The 23,696-nt window shown below is 41.5% G+C and overlaps 1 protein-coding gene across 1 annotated transcript in view; it reads right to left on the bottom strand.

Annotated features, from left to right (window-relative positions):
• Positions 1 to 955: 955 nt before the first annotated feature.
• Positions 956 to 23,696, bottom strand: part of WRNIP1 (Werner helicase interacting protein 1) — a 24,546-nt gene continuing 1,805 nt past the window's right edge. Inside the window, exons 3-8 of the mRNA XM_026039737.1 lie at positions 14,987 to 15,178; positions 13,656 to 13,900; positions 8,357 to 8,568; positions 2,737 to 2,892; positions 2,036 to 2,115; positions 956 to 1,550 (exon numbers count right to left, since the gene is read on the bottom strand). Of these exons, the coding sequence (XP_025895522.1) occupies positions 1,275 to 1,550; positions 2,036 to 2,115; positions 2,737 to 2,892; positions 8,357 to 8,568; positions 13,656 to 13,900; positions 14,987 to 15,178 (1,161 nt within the window). The 3' untranslated portion in view covers positions 956 to 1,274. The remainder of the gene's footprint in view (positions 1,551 to 2,035; positions 2,116 to 2,736; positions 2,893 to 8,356; positions 8,569 to 13,655; positions 13,901 to 14,986; positions 15,179 to 23,696) is intronic.

Below are 23,696 nucleotides of genomic sequence, written 5' to 3'. Positions count from 1 at the left end.
ACATGRGATATTTAGCAAGTAACTCCTGAGTAATTACTCAGCAAATCTGTCTGTAACTGCATGGTGCTATTGTGCAGGTGGCAGTTCTCAGCCAAGGAGAGGCACGTACCCTGATCAGATTATTCCATCACACTTTGACAAATGTGGACACTTGCCCCTGTGGCTACTCAGCATCTCAGTACTGCTATCTTTTGTTAGGTAATGATCAGTTGTAGGTCTAAATGAACATGTTTTCTGCTACTCAATTACTGAACAGCAGAGTCATATGCTGCTTTAGCAGTCGCAAGCTTTTCAACACACCAAAACACTGCACACTTAGAACTAAGATTAAAGAGTAGCTCGGAGGAATTAGCATTTAAATGAAGGAATGTTGTTGACATTACAGCCACTGCTATGGCCATATGTTTCACCCATTGAAATGTTTAATCAACAGCAATCCTRGATGTAGATATGTTTTCAGTAGGGAGAGGAAGCCAAATTCTCTCTTACGACAGCCGGAAGGCAGTTCATGCCTCTCAGCTTTCCAATTCAAAGCGAATGGAATTGCAGTTGCAACTGGAAATATCTGGAGAGTATTTTGCTAATGAGAGTCTCTTTACCAAAAGTACTTCCCTAACTGTCATCATACGACAACAATTTTAAGTGGCAGAAATTCAAAAACCAAAATAATTCACCTGTTTTCATGGCTGTTCTACTTCCAAAATCATTTAAGCTTGTTCTGGAAAGTAGGGTTGATAAAATTAAAAGAACCTCAAACTTCCCTAACCATACTGCTGTTTTAAGAATTTTTAAGCAAATGAGTAGACACTGCTTTCAACAACTTTATTGGTTTAATAAATGTTGTTGTACAAAATTAGTCTGTGGAGCATCATATAAACAAGTAATCTGTTTTTTTTTTTTTTTTTTGAAAGCAGATATTCTCAAAATCTGAAATAGATACTGATTTAAAAAGGAAAGAAGACAGTAATCCTTGTCTCATAGGAAAAGCCAGAAATAAAAGCCACGTATATATTTTCTCCAGTTTATCTGAACTAGAGGGTGGCCGACACTACTACGTTGATAAAGCTGACTTCAGCATTTCTGCATTGCATAGCTGGAATTATTTATAAAACAGTTGACAGCAGCAGTAGTACAACCAAAAGGACAACACAGGGTCTCAAAGGCTCAGCGGTTTAGTACTTTCAACCCCAGAGATCCACGGCTGATACAGAAGGTGAATTTTCATCTCAGTACAAACAAGCATCAAAAATGAAGCAGCACTCAGACCAAGGCTATCATGTTTTTTGTTCCTTGAAGAAGTTCACTCCTTTCAGCTCCTCTGGCAGATAGTCCTGCTCTACGGGTTCCTTGTACATGGGGTTGTATTTATAGCCCTTCCCATAGCCCAAGTTCTTCATGAGCCTTGTGGGGGCGTTTCTCAGGTGCAGGGGAACAGGCGGGAGGGGRCCCGTGTGCATCCGCAGGCATTCTTTGACATTGCTGTATGCCCTGTACACCTCTATGGACTTSGGTGCTCTGGCAAAATAGACCACACATTGTGCTAGAATGACCTGCAAACAAGAAAACAGTGTCAAATGATGTCTTTCAAGCTCTCTGGGAAAGGGGCTGCTGTCCAAATTGTTTGTACAGGACAGTGTGACTGGGCCGATGTTTTTAATTGACTTCCATCTGATACTAAAGCATGAGTATTACGAGTTAACATCAACACAGTTTATGATTTTGGTTCTTAGAGAAGAATGGCTAATTTAGAACATGTGAATATACAATATTAATTATAACACAATGAAGACAAGACTAGGAGAACAACACGAAGTAAAAATGTCAAATTAACAGCAAATATGCAGTGAATTACATTTTAAACCACAACATCTATTTCAAGAGCAATAGTATTCTGCTTAGTAGTCAGTGAAATGGTGCACTGAATGGATAAATAATTAAATTCACTTTCTTTGCAATCTGTTTCTTGTTATGATCACAATTACATTTTGCAATTAACAGAACTGCTCTCAAATCAGTGAATGAATGAAGCCSTTACCTCACATTCTGGCATGCCAATAAAGTGACAACCTTGATAAGCAGCAACTGCTTGAGTTAAAGCCAAAGGATCTGCCAGTCCTGCATAAATGGATTACACAAGAGCAAATTAAAATCAGTTTGGTTTAGTCAACATTTAACTTTTTTCCCCCCCCATAAGATGCAAGGTTACCCATGCACATTTTAAAGTAGGTTTTTCAGATGCTGAAACTTCAGGTATGATACTCTGCAGTGCCTAAGATGCATTCCCTTCATCTGCAACCTTCTCCCTTCTGTCCCCCCACCAAAAGACAAGTTTGAAAGACAGGTATGATCTACAGGCTGAATGTGTTGTCACATGGTGGCTGCCTGAATAAAAGCAGGTGGGTTGATASTCTTTTTTTTTCTGGAAGGGGAAATACTATCATGTAGACCTAGTTTTCCCAGATCTTCAGAGGTTATTATCCTCACTAAAAATATTGCATCTATTTGTTTAGATAAGTCAACTGAGATGCTTTACAATTAGGTAACTATTGAGTCTGAAAACTGCAAGGCAGGGTAGGTGCTACATGTCAGTATTTTGTTTTTCTTGTACTCTTTTTAAACTTTTTAAACACCAGTCTCTCCAAAAGACTTTTTAAACACCAGTCTCTGCAAAGCAGAAACTTGAGGCAGATCTTAATTCATCATAATATTCCATCATGAATGACTGCATATACCTACCAATATCTTCACTTGCAAATCTCACCAGCCTCCTTGCCACATAGAGTGGATCCTCACCACCTTCAAGCATTCGGGCAAGCCAGTAAAGAGAAGCGTTTTCATCTGAACCTCTCATAGACTTGTGCAGGGCAGAGATGCAGTTGTAATGTTCCTCTCCTGTTTCAGAAAGGGCGGGAATGGGCATACACAGTAAAAAACGTTTAAATGCAGAAAACGTATTTTGCTGGTTCATAGTAAATAAACATAACAAACAAAGTATTTCAACTTGCTTTCATGCATAATGATCACAGTGTTCATGAGTAACTTCAATAGCTTCATAATTTGCCATGTGGATCATTCCACTAAATATATAAGCATAAAAGATCACCAGAAGATGAAAAGGAATGKTTTTTTTAATGCTACAAGGCAAAAAAAAAATGTGCTTTTTTGATACCCTAGTGACCTTTCTTTAAAGAAAAATACTGACATTTTAAGCAGTTAGGAAGGAGACCTTATATAAATATTTTTAACTGACAAATAACAAGTTATGCATACATATAAACTTGTCGGGAAGCACTGCTGCATAACAAAATAGTGAACAGATCTACCACACTGATGACCACTGCTATGGTGAAGAATACCCAGCACAAGTTTGCTGTGTTGTATGAGGAAAAAGAGAAAAAACTTTGCAATATATTTACAGGGATGGGATATTATTCATTCTGGAGGAAATAAAATCACACTGTACAACCACTGCAAGCTCCTATGAAATGGTGAGTTCTGCTGTGGCTGCTCCACTGCTGGAAGGGCACTTCAAACTGTTACAAGCTCAAAACAAACAATGGAACCCCCTCCTCCCCACCCGAAAAAGCAAAAAAACACCAACCCCCCCTCCAAACCACCTGCTTTGCAAGACTGCTAAATATAAGCATCAGAAGAACAAATAATTTACAAAGGCATTTTTTAACATCAAGCTTTAATATAAGATTAAATAAAGGCTCAGAGGAAACACTACAGTCACTACACAGAAGTCACTACACKGATCTTTTAGGTTTAAAGCCAAAAAACAGAGGGGCAAAATGAAGAACACTGAACGAGTCCCTTACTACTTGCAAATTTTCTCCATGCTGGTGGCTACAAGTTTCTTTTAACCAAACTTGTCAGAGTGCTTTGCTTACATACTTTTTTTCAGCTTTTCACATAATCTGTTTTTTTTTTTTTTTAATTTTTATAAAGTGCTTGGCATTCCTTGGCTCACTGCTAACTATGTATTATAAGGGCAAMTGGCTGCATTCACAACCATCTGTTTCACTTCCCTTCCTCCTACGGTCAAAAGGATTTCCAGCCTCTGGGCTACATCAGACCACGCTACTGTCATTCGGAGGCCCTACAAAATAAAAATGCACGTGAGCTGGAAAACCAAAGCCCCCAAACTGCTCCTTTGCAAGTCAGTGAGATTTCCACTCTCCACTTCAGAAACTGGTCCCATCCTCCTGTGTTACGGATAACACTGCAGTAGGATCCAGTGGGGAATTCCGAGTGTGGCCTTCTGGAATAGCTGCAGACAGCTATTTTTAATTGAACTCCACACACAAAGAGCTCTGTGGCATGCAGACATTACCCCGCCAGCATAAACAGCCTGTCTGGGCTCCATCAGAACGCCTGGCTTCGGAGCAACAAAGCCCAGCAGCTGAACTCGCATCGTCCTCTTGGAAAGAGGCGTCGCTTGGTCTCTTAAAAGCAAAGGCCGTGGCCTTCAAATAGCTCGACAGGTTGCACTTGAACATCTCTTTCTCTTGCTGAAGTGCTTTCATGCACCCTTGGGGCTCCTGGAGCACGTCACTGTTGTCATGTCATGCCGGAACATTCACACTTGAAAATAGCTGGAGCGGCGGAAGGAAGCTAGCAGGTACGCTAGGTCTAGAGTACGTATCTTTAGAGCATTTACAGAGAGAATCTCTAGAGTACTTGGAGGCTTAGAGAGTAATTTTCTCCCTTCTTTTYCCTCCTCACAAAGTTAGTGTGGGTGACTGAGTCATCTTTACAATAACAGTACTTAGATACCAGACTTGGTCTTCAGTGAAACTGTGGAATTGTACTTAACATGCAGTTTCAATTACAGGAAAAAAAAAAAAAAAAAAGACAACTATATGCATCCAAGAAATAGCTTTTAAATACATGACTTTGATATTTTTTCAGTCAGACAAAATGGACAACTCTTCTTTTAGACCTTTGATTATTAACTCTCAGACTGGCTAGCCTGGGTATAGATTTTGACCTTAAGAAGTCAGAAGACAGGCACATACAAACTGATCTGTCACTGCTGTTCTGCATCGTGGATGCCTCCTGAATCAAAACTTTGAAGAGTATCTGGAATCAAAATGCATTTGTTCYATGAGGTTCACACAAAGGCAAATACCTTTCCTAAGAGAAATAAAATAGTGTCTAAGAAATTAGATGGYGTGTAATGGACAGTAACACATAAATCTCAGTTTTGTGTCCCTAAATCTCTGAACGAAGAGTTTCCTTGATTATTTATCTAAGGAGATAGTAATTTATCTAAAGCTTTATTTGTAACAGACAAGGAAAAGGTTCCATTCACTGACTGTAATTAATGTCTGGAATTCTTAAGCAATAGGCAAAAATAAAACAACAGTCCCCATCTCCCATTACTTCCTGCCTATCTTGGCCAAGGGTAAACAACAATTGCTCTTAGATAAAAACTAGAGGAAAGCCCTGGAAGAGCAACAACAGCACATGTGAAAAATGTCTCAGCAGAAAACAGTGAGGCTGACGTATAAACACTCTGAAATGAGATACGCTTTCTTCCCTTAKATGTGCAAGATGAAGGAAGATCTTCCAGCTTGCAAAGTACTAATTCGCTATTCAGGTTAATATATTCAGTCTTTATCACAGCCAAAGCTACAATACCACACAAATAATGAGATAAAATCCTGCAATTACTCTGATATTTATCTTTGCTATTTGCTACTAAGCATAAACGTTAAGCCACCATATGTAAGAAGAGAAGGAGACAATACAGCTCTGTCTTAGAAATCCATTGTCCATCTGTTTCATGTCTAAAGGATTGGCCAATCTTTTGTCTGTCTTTTAGCATTAATTGAATTCAGTCACTGCATCCTTTTCTCTGAAAATCGCAACAAAAATGGAAATGCAACTGAAAGTTAAAGTGCAACTAAAGTACTAATTTTCACTGACACTGTGAGGGCTGCAGGTTGCTGCTGGTGGTGCAGTCTCACTAAAGCTAATTCTCTGTCTACTGGATAAAACACACAGCGGATCTGTACAAAGACCTTGTCTTTATTCACGCGCACACCCATCAGCACAACAGTCTGATGAGTGGATTGCACAAATAACTTTCCTCCTACGCAACCTGGTAAATGTTCACAAAAGAAAGCCCAACTACATAACCTTTGACAAAAAGGAAATAAACAACAAAGTGAAATCAGGRTTTTATATTTACACAGCTCTGACTGAACACCGCTTATCTGGTGCTATCCAGGTGAACCTGCTGCATTCAAAAGCACTATCATAATTTGACAGCCTCACATCCTATCATTTTGTGAGGGTGAACCACTTTATTGGAAGACTAGATTCCATCACAAGGAACTGTTGCTCTGAAAGACATGGATAAAACATGCTACAAAATATTTTTATTTACACAGTAGCCTCCATCCGGAAGCACTTAATACATGAAGCACCACTAGCCGTCTCACATGTGGACAGAAGCGGTGAATTTGGACGCAGGCTTCTCTGCAGATCCAAGACATTTTGTAAAGTGAGGTATGCAGGCAGCCTGCTGCTGTGAGAGTATTTAACACAGGCTCTTTGGTAYTCACAGCATCAAGGAAAACAGAGCTCTTCCCTCTAGCACCCACCTCTGAAAAAGTTTGACAAAACAAAACCCTATCCAAAGCTCAAAGGATTTCTGACACAACGAAGGGGCAGAAGGGCTCCCCAGACTGGATGCAAGCCTCGGGAAGCGGCACGCTGTGCTCTGCGATGCCTCCAACAGCGGCAACGGGCAGAGGAGCCCGGGGTGCATTGGCCACAGAAGCACAGCCCTACACGTCAGCCACCACAAGGCGCCAGCAAACTCACAAGGGAGCCGACTTGTGTGACAGCTCCCTACAGAGGCACCCACAAGGTGCCTGCAAGGCATAAGCAGGTCACACACAGCAAACTGGCCAGGTTTTCCCCTTCCACATCCCTAATCCTGATTTCTTCCTGTCACAGAGCCCATAGGTTTCTTCTCCTCCTTCCCCTTGGCTTGCCCTCTGCTCCCCATATCAGCCACCACATCAGCATGTGCCTAGCTGACTGTTTCCTAACCATGAGCCTTCTTTTTCTCTCCATAGCAGGAAAAGAAGCATACATGTATGTTATGAATAACCCTAGAAATGTCTCAGGTTTTGAGTAGTGGTAGTTAATCAATCATATCACACACACCAAAAAATAAAAGATGAATCCAAACACTGTTTGGCCTAATCATTGGATCCTAATACACACAGTGATGCAAATACTGCTGAAAAACTTGCAAATACATTTAAATGGACTCTCCTAATCCCTAATGTTCAATTCCTATTTTTTAACTCTATCACTTAAAAAGCTCCAGTGGGCAACTCTGTAATGCCTATATTGCCAAGTCACAAATTTATTAAGAGTTGGTATCACATTGGGAATCCTTAAATGCATTTAGATGTGACCTGCCCTAAGCAAGCTACAAAATTCTTTGCCTTAAAAAGCATCTCTAAAAATAAAGCAAACTACTCAGGTTTTCAAGCAAGATAGTGTGAATGTGAGCACTTCCAAGACTTTCAAAGGAACAGCAGTGCAATGGAAGATTTCCAACTCTCCAAAAATAAACCTCCTCCGCTCCGGAATACCTCTTCTTCCTTCCCATGCAATCCCTCAGGTCTTAATACTCTAATGACCTTAAAGAACAAACAGGTTCATTATGCAGGCTTCTGCTGGTGAACCTGCACTTCCTAAGTGGTGAGCCCTGCTTGGAAGGAAATTTTGGATCAAACTCCTTGGTATCTACCCTGGCTGTCCTGCCATGGAACCAACAGCCTGGAAGCTACCGGGCAGACACAGCTAAGGCAGGAACCTTATACAGAGCTACAAACTAATAGTTTGAGAACCACTGCTGTCCTGTAAAAGGAAAGTCATTTTTGGGCCAGTATTTTATTACAACCACTGTTTCATCACAACTGGTATGAAAAAGAGAAAGGAAATAAAATTTTTAAGTACTTCAAAATGTTGTATGTCTGGAAGTGAAGCTGAAGTCTGATAACACTGTACATGAAAGAAAGGTTAAACTGAGGGAACCCATCTTGACCCTCAGYTCAAGACAAGCTTGCAGGCTTGATGCTGAGGAAGAAAAGCAACAGATCATATTTGATTAGATACAGACAGGAAATTCCACATGGGTTTTTGTGCATATACATGAACTGATACAATGACATAAAATCCACAGCTTTCTTCTCAGTTAAAAAGGCATTTTTCAAGACCATTGTTTGAACAACAACTGGAGAAGGAAAAAAAAAGTACCTGTGCAGAATTAAATTACTTCCCCAGCTCCCATCCTGTGGCCCGGTATCTGCTGTCAGGTACTCACCTGCTCGGTCATAGAGGATATGAGACCGTTGCAGTCCTTCCTTCACGTGCTCTTCTGTTATCAGAGCTCCATCTGTAGAAGAACCTGTGGCAACCCCTGCTGCTAATCTGGCTTGCACTGCTAACTGAAGGCCATTCAATCCAGTCCTCGCATCACCATCACAGAGGTAGGCCAGGGTGCTTAGGGCTTTCTCCTCTATGTACACAGGGAATCTGCAAGAGAATAAAGCCTCAGATTTATCCCACATCACTCTCCTTTCACTGTGGCAGATTGTGCTGGAGGTTACATTTCTTTACACAGCCTGGCGAGAGGCAGCTTGGTTTAAGCTTTGTGCTTAACTCATGCTCTCATTTTTCAGTACTGAAGAGACTTGGAGAACACTATGTGATTCCCTCTCCTCCCAACGCATGTTAAGTATCATGGCACATGTAAAAGGTGCAGCAAGAGCTCTCATCTACTTACCTACTTCCTTGTTTTTCCTTGAGATTGCCCAGTCTCATTAARTTCAGTGGAATCTGAGTTAGGCTTTTACCTAAATCCCAACTCTGGCACAGTTAGTTGAACATTAAAAGGTTTTACTTTGCCAGCATTTCATGGCTAGCACTTAAAATTCCTTGGCTAAAGGACAATGAAAAGGTAGGAAGCTATCCAAATGCATGAGGGAATACAGGGAGGTACAAAGCAATTAACATCTGATCTTTAACTGCCACTGCCAGAGGGAGTCTTCACAAAACAGTTTAAAGTCTTGTTTACATTGTATTGTACTTTTTGGAAACGGTAACAGCTGTTAAGACTTAGTCACCTAATACAAGAAATAATACTGGAGTACAAAAAAAGGGTATCCCAGTGCATGGAAATCACTCTCTTACCATCTAGTGTGTCAGTACCATCCAAAACCATCATAACATAAAGGCCAAACTTCTGTGAACCCTCACTATAAATGAACAAGACGGTCTGAGCTGAGAGATACAGCAAAAGGTGAAAGATTTGTTGAGATTTCATAGCAGGTTTACAGCAAAGCTGAGAAGATAATGCAAGTTCTCCAGCTCCTTCTCCAGGTTTTCAGTGCCTGGGCTGCAGGCTTCACTGCACAAGCAAAGGTGATKCTGCTCTTCACAAGCCCTATACACAGCGCTGAGGATTTGACCCTCAGACTTTAATCATATGGCCAAGCTAATGGGTAAGGTGCTTGGCATCAAGGATACAATGATTTGCTTTAAAAACAGAAGCTGGTGGAGCTGATGTGTCATAAAAAGTAATGGCCMTAACTACACCATTTCCAGTAATGGGACATAAAATCAATAGTGACATATATGAGCTGGGGATTAATGCACAGAGCTTGGAGAGGGAGGTAGTTTCTTACAGAGCACCAAATAATTGGGAATTCACCCACACTGCTGCACTTCATTCACTGGCAAGATTTATTACTGCTGTTACCAGTGGTACACACAGAAGCCACGCCAAGGCTCCCAGATGCATAACTCCACTAATCTTCAATATCTGGCCTGCCTCTTTATGAGGCTGTGAAAAATGTCTTTGTTAAGAGCACAACAGCTGCAAGCTGCTCTGCAAATCCAGGTACATGAGAAGCTCTAAACTCCCCCTTACCCCACACCAGTTCGAATGGCAAATTTAGCTGCTGGTAACTTGTCTCGCTATTCCTGTCATACTAAATGCTCACTGTGCAAGTCTAAATAGAGAGAAACCTCTACAAAGAGATACACCTAACCTATTYCATAAAAATCAGCTCAAGAAAACCGAATTATATTTCTGTCTCTTCAGAGACCCTGCAAGTGCTTCATTGAACCAACACAAACAATTTGTATTGAATAAATTAAACCAAAAACCCACAAGGAAGTACTGAAAATATTCCATGACRAAATGCAAATTACAACATATAGATAATGGAGATCCCATTCCAAATAATGTATTTTACATTAGGTTGATCTAATCCACACCTAGCATCCCATACAGGACAAGAATAAATGAAAAAACTGCCGCACARAAGCAAGTCACTAGCCCTATACATTGAGGAGAGTCAAAAAATTGAAAAAGCCTCCAAAATCCACTGTATTTTACATTTTTAGCCCAATCTTGGCCTCATTCTTTCACTTCATCCTGACTTCCACACAGTGTGAATCTGCAGGTCAGAATGGCTCCCACACTTTCTGACCTACTTACAAGCTCCCGATCATCTTGCATATGGACCATCTCGTATTTTTACCACTCTCCAAATTTAACACACAACACACACTGGATGCCAAGACTTAATGCTGGTACCTTTTAACTGATGAGACTTACGAGACAAAAATATAAACAACCATGTAGGGATGCCTCCGAATCTATCATTCACTGAGCTGAAGATAATATACTAACTAAAGCAGTGGAAAACAACCAGAATAGGGTAACAAATCCTCCCCACTCCTCCTTACCTCTCCATCCTCAAGAGAGCTTGTGCCAAATAATAACGTAAAGCAGAGCATGAACTACCATAAAAGCACTTAGTTTGATCCAATGACAAGACAGTGTAAGCAGCACCACACAGAAGATATAATAAAGTCCAAGCAAGCAGAATCTTTACGATGGAAAGTTCAGAATTGGGCAGAACACAATATAAAGCAGTCAGCTCCTTCTTTCACATACAAATTCATGATTTCTTGCATTCTCAGTGCATTTTTTTCTCAATAGATTCACCTCTTGACAGAGTGCAACAGCTTACAGGCAAGTGTATGTCTTCATATGAAATAGTGTAGGATGGGATGTAGGAGAGTCTACTGCCTTACAGCACTGCTACTGAACATGTCCTCTCATCCCAGCAACTCTAGACCCAGCAAGGAAATTGGATGGATGTTGCAGTAAGAAGGGAAACATTTTCTAAAATGGCACCCAACACTCAACACCAAAAGGCCAATGTTAAACCCTGTGATTCCCAAAAGAGTGAATTCAAAACCCTGTAGTACTTGTCACACAGTTAGTTACAAGTTGACTTCCATGATAAATAGTCCTTCTAACGCGAAATTGGGAATCCTTCATTTAACTCAGCCGCTATCTAACTCCGAATGCATTAATCCAATATCCAGCCTACCATCTGACTTCAATTAGAAATACTATTCTGAGGGCAGCATTAACATGAAAAAAGCAAAAATCAAGAATAAAAAAAAAAGTATATGGTTTCCTCTATCAATGACACCGTACAAGTGTAGCATATTGGTATACGGCAGGAACAATCTGCTGTTAGTGAGGTAGCATTTGTCTAAAGAGAAGAGAGCACCAGCTGAGATCGTGTGAGGCCAAGCAGCACATGCAGAACTTCAAGGTTTGAAGAGGGAGACTCATTCTTTAAGGAAAGGAAACTTTAATTCAATACACACATCGCTTGTGTCTTCTGGCTAGCTCTCCACATCACTTCCAACATGGTCATGTCCCACATCCATGAATATACTGTCTTACAGCTCTGTTTCCAACTCTGTAATGAAGGTGACCAATTTAACAGTAGTGACTGCTGACATACGTCTTAAAGTTAGTTCTTAGGACCTTTACCTGCCTACAGTTAATACCGCTTCTTTTTGACAGAGGCAAGAAGGTAAGAGGGAAAAAATGAAGCACAGCTGCTCCTGCAGAACAGGAGGCATAGAAGAAACAGAAGATCAGGAATGGTATCAAACAGGAACAAACAATCAAGAGACCAAAAACTAAAACACYGGTTAAGGGCAGGATGGCTAAAAAAAGGAAACCTAGCACCAAGAGCCATGAATCGACTATAAATCAGAACCAGAGAGGGAAGCACAAGGAAGACTAAACACACAGTTGCAGCAGGCACTCTTAAACCCTTAATTCTGTTTTTGTTTTACAAAACAGTAACAGTTTGGGGTTTTKGGGGGTTATTCTTTTTGTTTGGCTGTGTGTTAGGCACCGATGTGGGGCTCCCCCTCTGCATGGAGGGATTTCCGCAGGGGCGCTCTGCCTGCCAGGCCCCGCAGCTTGAGCACATCACGCCGCTCGCATCACCCTCGCTAAGGCGAGGCTGCCGACACGGGGGGCTGCGAAACCCAAGCCCAAGCAAGCGCAGCTGAGGCTAAGCCCTGAGCTCTGACCCCCACATAACGGCCGGGCCGGGCCGGGCCGGGCGGGGCGCGGCCGCCGCCACAGCTGCGCCGCCACATGAATGCTGACACTAACACAGGGCGCCCCCTCCCCGGCCATTCCCATCGCTGCCAGGACTGAAAGCTATGTGTACTGCTGCAATATGAGGCACGATACACCCCAAAAAACAGGGGGAAGGAGATGGGGGATTCCCCCAAAAAACAGGGGGAAGGAGGTGGGGAGGCAATAGCTTCCATTCCCTGCCCTGGCCTCCATATCCTGGCTAGGGTGTCTGGGTACTCATAAAGCTGCAATAAAGCTAAAGGGTGAAGTGCGCTGCCTAGGGCCACCTTTTATTTATTTCATAAGCAATGCCAGCCTAATTATCATCATGGCAATGAACCAAATTGTAAGTAGTGTGTGCAAGCCCCAGAATGAAGGAACTGTAATTGTAACTTGCATCAGAGCAGCACAACATTATATATTATCTTTATTAGCTTGCTAGCTAAGTGAGGTATCTTTCCTTCACAAGTGAGGTATCTTTCCTTCAGGACAAATCAGGACTTCATTTTTCTTCAAAAACTCTGCATTTAGTTTGCACGAGGAGAAATGGAGAAAACCAAAAACTACCTAAAACTACACTATTAACTTCTTGCAAACAAACCCACTTCGCACCATCCTAAGCATACTATAAAAGATACCATACCACTTACTTCTGAAGTTTATTTATGCTCTCATTAAATAAAGAATAAATAATAATAAAAAAACAGGATTTAGTAAATAATAACCTTTGCCAGATGCTTCCAAAGCAATTCATAGGGAATGCCCCATCCACCACTTAATTGTAACATGAGCTTTTTACACCCAGTAAGAAAAAGAAATGCACATTAGGACATGACAAGGACCCAGTTACAGGCTTCCACAGCAAATCCTCAGCAGCAGAATGGATTTAAATATCCTGGGGGGTGAGTCACGAGCTGCAGATCCAAGTATAAAACTCGCTACTAATCCAGCCGGTAAGATTATTTTTTGGATGTGGAGCCAAGGCTTTGGGCTCTCGCCCTCCCCACCACATGCTGCCACTTCTTTTCTTTACTATCAGAGGTGGCTAGGGTTTCTCTTCCCACCCCCAGCTCCATTCTCTCCCTGGCAGGCAGTCAATCCCTGGGGCTGTGCGCATTGACACGCTGCTGCAGCCCATCAAGTCCATACTCACTCTGAGCCCTCGCTGGGGCTGCCAGTCGCGGAGCTGCTGTGCTGTTCGCCTTGGCCCAAAACCCGGATCCCTAAGGACCTCACTGCCCGCATCAGGATCACTTCCATCGCCTCCACCGAGAGCTTCTCCAGGACAATAACCCGGCACCGGCTCAGAAGGGCAGAATTCACTTGGAAGGAAGGGTTTTCTGTGGTTGCTCCGATCAGCGTCACTGTTCCACATTCGACGTGAGGAAGGAAAGTGTCCTGAATATGGGAGGGAAGCAGAAGAAGCTGATCTCAATCGATGATAACCTGAAACATCCCATGTGAGTAGGCTATCTGGCATTTTCCTAATACATTTTTCATGTGTTGTTTGTCTTTGGGTTTCCTGTTGATATGAAAAATAACCTCACTGACAAGACAGCTCATCTGCTCAGCTAAATGWTTTAATTTCATGCATGCAGCACATTACGGCTGTTCACCTTAATAACCCAGGCTTGCACCAGGAATAATCCTACCTGTTGAAAAGAAACAGTGCTAAAAAACTGCAGATTTCTAGCTTATTCATGTGACTGTTTTGTTGTTTAGCAAGCAAGACATACCAGGAAAAACATCTTATAAATCTTACCTTCCAAATGCTGAAGCTATTTTTTAACTCCTCTTTAAACCAAGATTTAGGGCTACAATTCTMATTGTAGTTCTATAGGATGCTTCAGGAAATTAAGGGAAGATTGGGATACGGTTGCATAGAATTCAATAAAACTGTCACCTGTACTACAGAACTGAAACTTTTCAAGCTGTGACTAAAGAAAATAATACCTAGAAAAGGAGAAAACATCCGCTTGATGGCTGCAGCAATGTGTTATCCCGAAGTACCATGACATGCTTTCTTTTTCCCTTCGCCAGCCGAGATAAGGAGGTAACATTCAAACAAACAAACAAACAAACAAACAAAATCTCTAAGCCCCTCTACATTCCAAACTTCTGATTAATGGGAATGCAGAAAGCTAACCACAGATTAGAGGCCAAAATGAAGATAGTTATGGGAGGCATTGCTAAGGCAACTCTGGAGAAGTAAAATTTCAGCAAAACCTTATATAAAGACCTGTATGTAAGTCTTCCTATACATACCTCAGCCTTTTCCTTTGATATTTGAATAATTATACACTGGTGCCACAAAGTTATTTATGGAATTTAATTTCTAAGTTTCTCCCGAACTGAGCTACCAGAAACATTAATGTTACTATCAGAAGTCCAAAGTAAGCTATGATGTTGCTTACAAGGAGAAGGGGTGAGTTGTACAGGAAATGCTGACCAAGGATTTTCCCAAAAAGGGATGTAGTACAGTACCTGCTGAGCTTTATTGAAACGGTGGATCTCGTCAATAAAGAGGATGGTTTTTCTCTTGAACAGTCTTTTTTCATTTTGGGCTTGGCTGATGACATCTCGAACATCATTTGTTTTGGCACTGGTGGCTGAGAGTGTCACAAACCTCGTGCCGTTCTTTCTGCTGCTGCTGGCTATGATATGTGCCAGGGTAGTCTGAAAGAGAGGTAAGAGGTGGTTTTGTAAGAATTATTTCAGACACCGAATGTGCTGATGGAAAGAATAACAGGTAAAAAGCAAAACTATACTCTGGACAGGGATATAGTGTTGACAGAACGAGGTGCTAGGGAATTCGCTCATGCCATTCACGTGCCATTCATGCTATTCCAGCCCACAGGAGACTTCCAAACTTTCTGCTAGGGGCACCTGCCAAATTCAGTGCTGCATTTCCAAGGACAGCACTCGAAGTATCAGATCTATTGAGTCCCAGTACTGAAAGGGAAACAGCAATGACACCTGTTTTCTCTATTGCTGAAGAAAAACCCTTTCCCAGATATATTGTTGCCACAGAAGACTGAAGGATTTCAATTCACTGACCAAACTTTTTGTACAGTATCACAGAGGTTGAAGAGCTGGTCTATTCTGAGATACCTGCACTGGAGTTTATAGCACAATTACATCTAAGAAATGAAAAGCTATATAAAYGTTGTTGATCAATGACATTTGTGTTGTTATTTCCACAGCACATAAAAATGAAAGTAATCAAAAAGCAGTTCCCTACAAAAGCATGAGGAATTTGGTGCTAAAAACAAACTCCTGTGTGCAAATSTATCTCCTCACATTTGTTGTCCAAAGAGTCAACAGTAATCAAAATCTGGACAAGAGAAGTAAAAGAGAGCCGACTGAACAAACTGTTGGCTGGTTTTAGTGAGCAGGTTTTTTTTTTCCCCTTGTACGCAGCTCCTTCATATCACTATATATAWGGAAATTCATTGCACCCACTGAAGACAGGAACAACCTCCACTACTATTGCACACATACAGATCCCCTAACCTTGAATACACAGTTACAGGGACATAATTTTCACGCCATCCTTCACTCCCCTTGGTAAACAGTGGTGTATCTGTATGACCCAAGCATAATGTATCTCTATTTCAAAGTGCTGCAAGGCAAAAATGGGTGGTTGCTTCCTCAGCCTCAYTTCTTCCGTTAAAGAAGAAGCCCCAGGGATCTGCAGACAGAAACGCCTTAGCAGCTGAGGGGGAGGACAGGTGCCARTAGGCTCCAAAATCACCTCAAAAGATATCCCAACTATTGAGGTTAATGCAGCAGGTGCTCCAGGCCCGATCCTCTTGAGAGGACACAGTGGGGACAACCGCCCACATGGGCCCTACCAGCGGTGTTGGCAGCAGCAGGTCCATTTCCCCAGCAGAGCTGCTCTGTCTTTTGATCAATCTCCTCATCCGTGAGATGGCAGCCAGACCAAGCCAGGAGAGGGGAGGTGAAAAACCASGATATACTTCCATTTACTCTCTCTTCAGCTTCTGCAATAGCTTCCAGATTGTTTTTAAGAAGAGGTCTCATTCCATGTCCCAGCATGAGACTTTCATCTCATGTCAGGCCCATCCCCCTGGAGCTCAAAACACCAACTCTTCCCATCCTTGGAGCGYACCTGGAGATGACACGGGAAAGGCAAGCAGGAAAGTGCTCCCACGAGGCTTACTCAAAACAGGAAGATCTGGAAGGCACAGCCACACACTTATCTTTGAGGCTAAGCTAACAAAATGGAGCCAAAGTGGGCATTTCTCTACAAAGGTGGCTTGGTGCAGAATGTACTTTTGGAGGTTGCACCCACCATGCCTTAAAAATATTGAAAGCTTGGAAACCCCCAACATACCAAGTCTGAAGGTTAAAAACAAACATACATACATACATACATACATACAAACAAAAACGCTTCTCTTGCTTTAAAGAAGAAAAACAGAGAAAGAAAAAAAGAGAATGAAAAACAACAACAACAAAAAGTGYCTCTTCTTCTAGGAGCTCCACTTACTTCCCACTGCATCCTCACCCACATTTGCCAGGTTACACAGATGAACAGACTTGTTATATTTAGCATAAGTTCAAGAACGTGGCTAAATCGGGGCATCTGGAAGACTGCAGGGCAGATGGTTGTTTTTCTGCCTTCAGGCTGAATAATTTTTAATAAATCAGCACATCCTGTTGTGAAAACTGAGATTCACAAGTGCCACATTTTTGTAAGACATAAAAATAGTAAAAAGTAAAAAAAAAAAAAGTTACATCTTCCTGCCAAGAAGAGTTAAATTCCTTGTACTCTTCTGTCAGCTCTGATATATAACCTTCAGACAGGCAGTTTTGTTGTTTAAAGAAATGGGAGGCTGTGGTTTGTCTGCTTATCTTAGGAAAGAAAGAAATCTGAAAGTTACTTTCAGAACTTGAATCTACTGGAAATCTGCTACACGGTTCCCAGCCAAATTAGGTGGACGTCTCTCCCACCCTGCCAATCGCTGGGTCAACAGCGGTTGTTGTAGGACAGCACAGGCTGCATTTCACAGCCAGTGCTCAGGACACACAGGCATCTTCTTGGCTTCCTACTTCTATCCTCCACAGTCAATCTTGTCAAACTGCCCATCACATCCTGCTTGAGCACCCCCAGTTCCTCTGTAAGGTTATTATTTCCCGTGAGCTCATTTTCTCTTCATTTCTGCCTTTACACAGAGTATTTCTAGGAAAAGCCTACAACATACTATAATTTTCCCTCCCTCTCTGCTATTATCAAGTCGCAATGAAGCTAAGAAACATCTCAGTGAAGACACGGTGCAAGCACAGTAATCAAAGAAAGCAAGAATTAGCACACACTGGAAAAAGTCTACTTTACAGTTTTGCCACTAAAYTAATGGGGCTGAGAAGAATTATTTTAATCCACTATGGAAGAAGGAAAAGAAAACACAATGAGCATCCTTCATGAATAAACCTCAGTTAAATCTTTATAGAAGAAAAAACTCTTGAAAATTAGTTAACCGGAAGTTGTTATTTAGTATGAACAAAAATGTCCATATCAGAAAGAAAGCATAATATGCAGCCAGAAGAAAACTAAACAAGACTATATTCTGCTCCCTTTATTACACCAGGGTTTCTTCTTTAGATCAAGTTGTTTTCCTGGTGTGCATGAAGGGCAGTATTCTTTCCCATAAATTAAGTGGCATTTAATTTAATCAGAACAGAAGGGATCAATCCTGCAATCAATCCTTTTGCTAAATTCAGTGAAATCAAAGCTCGAAGTGTAATATCCAAGCCCATGATCTAAGGATTTTCTGTGTACCTACCARTTTTATAGACTTAGCTCCCCTCTGAACATATCCTGCTTCTCCATTCTCCATGCTGTCACTAATCAATGCAATCTCATATCCAAAGCAAGAAAATAAGAGAAACCAAGTACAAAGTAATAGCTCTACTGATGCCAAAGCTTAGTGGCATAGAAATAAGCTGTGGTTTCACTTTTATAGTGCCCTTTTGTAGGTTATGGCCCAATGTCCACTGCATTAATTCACCACAATAGTTTTCAGGAAGAGTGGTATTGCCAAGCTCTCTTCAGAAAGCAGAGGTGAAATAGCTGGCCATGGAACTGCATGCATGGTCCCRTAACTGTAGCTGTGGAGCAAGAGCTCTCCCTCTCACCGAGATGAGTCCATCCAACACACATGCTAATCCCAATGATTAGTTGGACAAATTTAAGGCCTGCTAGGACGCCTTTGGATGACCAGAGCACAACTGGCACAGATTATATCTGCACCACAATACAGCACTGATTACTCCCCGGCAGGAATAATCCAGTTGGCATCCAGGCTTCCACAACAGGAGACATTATTGACTTGTTCTTCAGCAAAACCTCAGCATGAATTAACACACACGCGGCAGGGATGATGGCCAAGTCTGAGAGTCTGCTGCAAACAGACCCAGTCTGTGGGTCATCCATACACACAGACTTGCAGGAGTTTCAACCATATTATCAGAATTGCAGCCAGCCTTTTTTCTGCTGACCTCTGACCATAATTTCCCATGTATTTTTGCATCTTCCTTTATCCTGCTCAGGATTTCCATATCCTTGCTCACACGTCAACAGCAGCAGGTCTCCTCCTCCTGAGAGCAGTCAGGAGAGGGCAGGCTAAACCGTGGCTGACAACAAGCCAGGAAACTGGGGCCATGCTTTATTTCACAGATACCACGAGGGCTGCATCCTGGGATGCCAGCCAGGGGAGCAGTTCCCCTGGGATGTAGTTAAAAAAGCAGTGGCTTGTCCTAGCCAGCCCATAAATGCAAATAGCTCCACAGCTGTGTTGACCCCAGGGTACCACACAGGAGACACCACAAGGAGTCAGGTTGTGCCTGAAGGARATTGGCTGGCAAGGAGATGAACAGGGCTCAGGGGCACTGCCTATAAAGATAATGCAATTGAAAGTGGCAACAGTTGGCACTTACATAAGGGCACATGCTATTCTTGCTCGTCATGTTTGGTTCCTCACACCCCAAACAGAGGAGTAGGGTATCATTCAGTGTGAACAACAGCATGTGTTTTATGGCACTTCCAGGATCCAAGTCAGAAGGAGCATAAACAGCAGCAAGGTCACTGTGTGACGCCCACTGAAACGGAGCCCTGTCTCTCCTTGCCAAAGTTTTCCCTATATTCCAAAAATCCAAAGTTTTCCTTATATTCCAAGTACTTTACAAATACAATGGGCAACTCCAGCTTTGCTTTCCCAGAGAACCCTGAAGATGGGATAAGCAAAATACAAGTACACTGTATTTTAAGATTTCTCTGAAGTGATTGCAATGATGACCCCATTTTCAAGAATTATTCYGAAATTTAACTCTACGCTGCTGTAAAAGATGCCAWGCATTTTCAGTTAAAAATCTTAGGAGAGTCAACTGAAAGAACTAGTTTTTCAATCTGTTTCAAGTAAGGGCCAAGAAGTATGAACAAAAGATAAAACATACCCAAGTAATCAAACAGGCATGTGGCCAATCACTTGAGTTAGCAAAAATGCAAAGTGAAGAGAGAAAGGATGATATACACGTAAAGAGAAAAAYAAGGGTATTACTGAGGCAATTAGAGTACACTTGCCAGCTTTGTTTCAAAGTCTTGTAGCAAAGTTCTCACTAAAAACACAGAAAAGAAATAAAACAGACTTCTGGAATTAAGCATCAACTCTGGTGGGTAATGGAAACTTCAAGGACAACTTGTTCTGCATTTGTATTAACTTTGCCAACTTCAACTTATTAGTAGATTGGAAAAAAAAAAAAAAGGAAAAAAAAGGTAAACATTCTTTGTCCAACTTCTTACAAGGAGTGGGCTACAGATATCCTCTACCTACATTTTTTCCTATTAAATGGCATATGTAATATAGAATGTTTACCATATTTATATAGAGGGTGCTCAGGTTTATAAAGCTTGAACTGTATCTGTGGCAGCAAAATTATTCTGTGCTCAAGTTACTGTGTTCYGCTGCTAAGTCTTTACTAAAATTGGTGCCCCATGGCAGACAGGCAAAAATCTAAATCCTGGTATTAAGGGGTCATAAATCACAGTACAGCTTACTCAGATTACTCTGGGATTCATAGAGGCCTTTAAAAATTTGCATAGTCAGGATGAACAAGCTAACTGTCCATAAACTGATAACCACGGCATCTCCTCGAGGCTGTTTCATCTTATGCCTTGTGTCTGCTCAGCTTCTTAAAAGCAGAATACATGTCCTAGAGCTCAACACTTAGTGGTGTCACAAGTAAAACCAGAAATAAACAGTTAGAAGGAAGTTCCTCCAAAGTTTTTCTTTCTTTCCTTCATAAGAAATTAAGATAACCAATTAATAAGCAAAGATTTTTCTTTCTTAAAATAAAATGGCTAAGTACACAGGAAACTTTAAAAAACTCATAACAGAAGTATCCTGATATTGCCTTTTCAGTTTGGATGAGTCGTCCTTGGCAACTCTAGTGCAGCTGGGGCTGAATTCAGCTTGGTCCAAACAGCCCAACACACACACTTATCTACTCAGGTTCCTGGCTTTGTTACTCCCACAGCAAAGATTYTCCAAAGGTATTCTTGACCTACAGTATGAAATACTGACTCTATAGCGTCTTAGGAGATAAGATTATTTCCTTCTTGCTCAGAAAAAAATCTGCCTATGGAACCACCACTTCTGATAAAAGTCAATATTGAAAAGCAATCTAGAAATTTATTTTAAACCAGGCCCAAAAGACTTACTCTGTCTCCATTTATTTGCACTTACTCCAGCTTTACCTTTAAAGAAAGAAATAYCAGTTAGTGCAGTATTTGCCAGTGAAAACTGAAGTAAGCATGGCTGAAGCAAGCACTGCAGTAACCAGATTCCTCCAGAAATGAGTGCTAGTGTAAAGAAGCTAAGTGTAAAGAAGTTAACGAGTCTACATAACCCCCTTACACAGCATTTCCGAAATTAGACCAGCCTATCTAATCATATTCCTGTTTCAGCACCCATCCTTCAATTTAAGGCTATTTTCTGTGATGCGTGGAGCTTAACATGGAGCTTTGTTATATGTGAAGCTAGGCTATGTAAAGTTGGCTGCTTCTCCCACTGAAAAAATATGTATTTAACAGAAGAGAGATTTGCTTTAGTCCAACCAACTCCTGAAGTAGTGAGCAATTTTCCTTCTCCTTCACAAAACCTTTTTGGTTTCAAATGTTAGTTCAGTTGTTGCTTCACAATAAAACAGATCTCCTTCCTTTCATGTTAGTTCTCCATTAAACACTTTCTTACGTGTGTTATGTGAGTACATCCCAAATAGTTAGTGAAAACATGTGGCAGGCAACCAGAGACTTCTCTTTCCAACTGTAAGCAGACTATTTTGCCTCGCATTTTAGATCTGGCAGAACAGGAATTTAATAAAAATGCACAAGGAGAGAGAACTTTCAGCCACTCTGCCAAAACACAGTACCTTTATAGGGGAGGCGGCTTGAGATGGATCTGTATTTTTGTGCTGTTCTAGAAATATTAATATGCATGGATGAAGGGAAAAGTTACAGTTTTTGAAGTAGAAGTYGCTGTTTCAGCAGTTTCTGCCAGGCACGAATGAATGATTTTGATACTCAGAGCATAGGGAGCTATGCAATAGCTTAAAATACATGGGGAGAGAAAATATAGTGCATTGGATTTTAAATTGTTCCGTCATGGAAAAGGTGACGGAGGTGGAATGTACAGTGCTTAGGAAAGTGAAATGACCAAACAGCAATCAGTGTTAAACCCTGTGAGAAGCAAGCTTACTMAACAAAATTCTGTTTAAGCTATATGGGTGAGGAAGACAGGACACCACATAGCAGAGTAAAAACTGCATTTACCCTGATATGAAATCAACTGCCCGAGATCCAAAGATACTGTTRGCACCACAGAAGTTTCCAAAAGAAACTGACTGGCTATTTAATAATTTATTATAGAAATTAGTTTCTCTTCTCTCCTTGGCCACTTTATACCCACTAACCCACCTACTCAATGACACATTCATTCATTCATTCATTCACACACAGACCTTTACATCACCTCTGTTTTTCTGACATTACCTTATTTTATGGAAAGTAGCAATTTTCTAAATTCACCATCTGTTTCCCTTCAGGTGCARGCTATCTAAATGAAACAATTTTCCCCATTGCTGCTAACAGCATTTATGTACCAATCACACCCCTATATATTATTAATTGTGGTTAACTGGTATTACTACTCAAATGCCATGCATATGCAATCCCTTCTCCTCTGGAAACCAATGAGCTAAGAGAAATACTCCCCTCTGCCCAACCTCTCTGCTAGAATTAACTCATTAATCAATATTTTCCCTATTCCAGATTTCCCACCTATCTCCAATGCACATACCACATGCTTATCTACATATAAGTAAAACCTAGTGCTGTGCACATCTTTGTGTTAAACCAACAACAGATAATAATGTATTTTGCTTTTTCATTTGAAAAAGAAAGCCAAAATGTGGACTTCAGCAGAAAAATGACAAAATTGAGCTGAAATGTTTGAGCTGTCCCTTCTGAACATCCTTGAGGCATCATSTGGTCCTTGACCCTTCACAGCAGTGTTCTAATTACAGTGCCTTTGGGATGCACTGGATTCTGCCCCTAGTATTTTAGAAGGCGGATCTCAAAGACCAGGCTCTCTGAGACAGGAGAGGCTCTCAAAGCAGTGAGCACCACCTGTGAGCACAAGGGCTGCTCCACGGGGTGTGCTCGTGTGTGCACCAAGGTGGGAGGATATCCAAGTGCACCTGGGCGCAGCGTCAGCTCCCCTTGTATCAGTGGCCACAGTTAGTACCCCCCAAATATGTTTTACTAACCCCCCAGCTCCCCACTCTTATTTTGTGGGAGATCTTGTTTTCTGACTGCTTTTGGGCTACTCGATTTTTGTGTTAACGATTCAGGAGTTTAGCAAAGCAGTGAGTGCTACAACCTGAAAGCAAAAGGGGGGCTGTGTAACACAGCACAGGCTGTGAGTGCACAAGGTGAATGCATGTGTCGGGGATCAGCTACTTATAGTTTATTCCAGAGAGCGAGCGAAAGAGAGAGCGAGCGAAGAGACAGAAAAAAGAAAAAAGAGAAAGAGAGGGAAAGAGAAAGAGAGGGAAAGAGAAAGAGAGGGAAAGAGAAAGAGAGGGAAAGAGAAAGAGAGGGAAAGAGAAAGAGAGG

Source organism: Nothoprocta perdicaria, unplaced genomic scaffold (genome assembly GCF_003342845.1).
Source record: "Nothoprocta perdicaria isolate Ctin4 unplaced genomic scaffold, notPer1 scaffold_24, whole genome shotgun sequence".
Taxonomy (NCBI): domain Eukaryota; kingdom Metazoa; phylum Chordata; class Aves; order Tinamiformes; family Tinamidae; genus Nothoprocta; species Nothoprocta perdicaria.
Note: the sequence above shows the minus strand (reverse complement) of the source record. Positions and strands in the feature narration are given on the sequence as shown.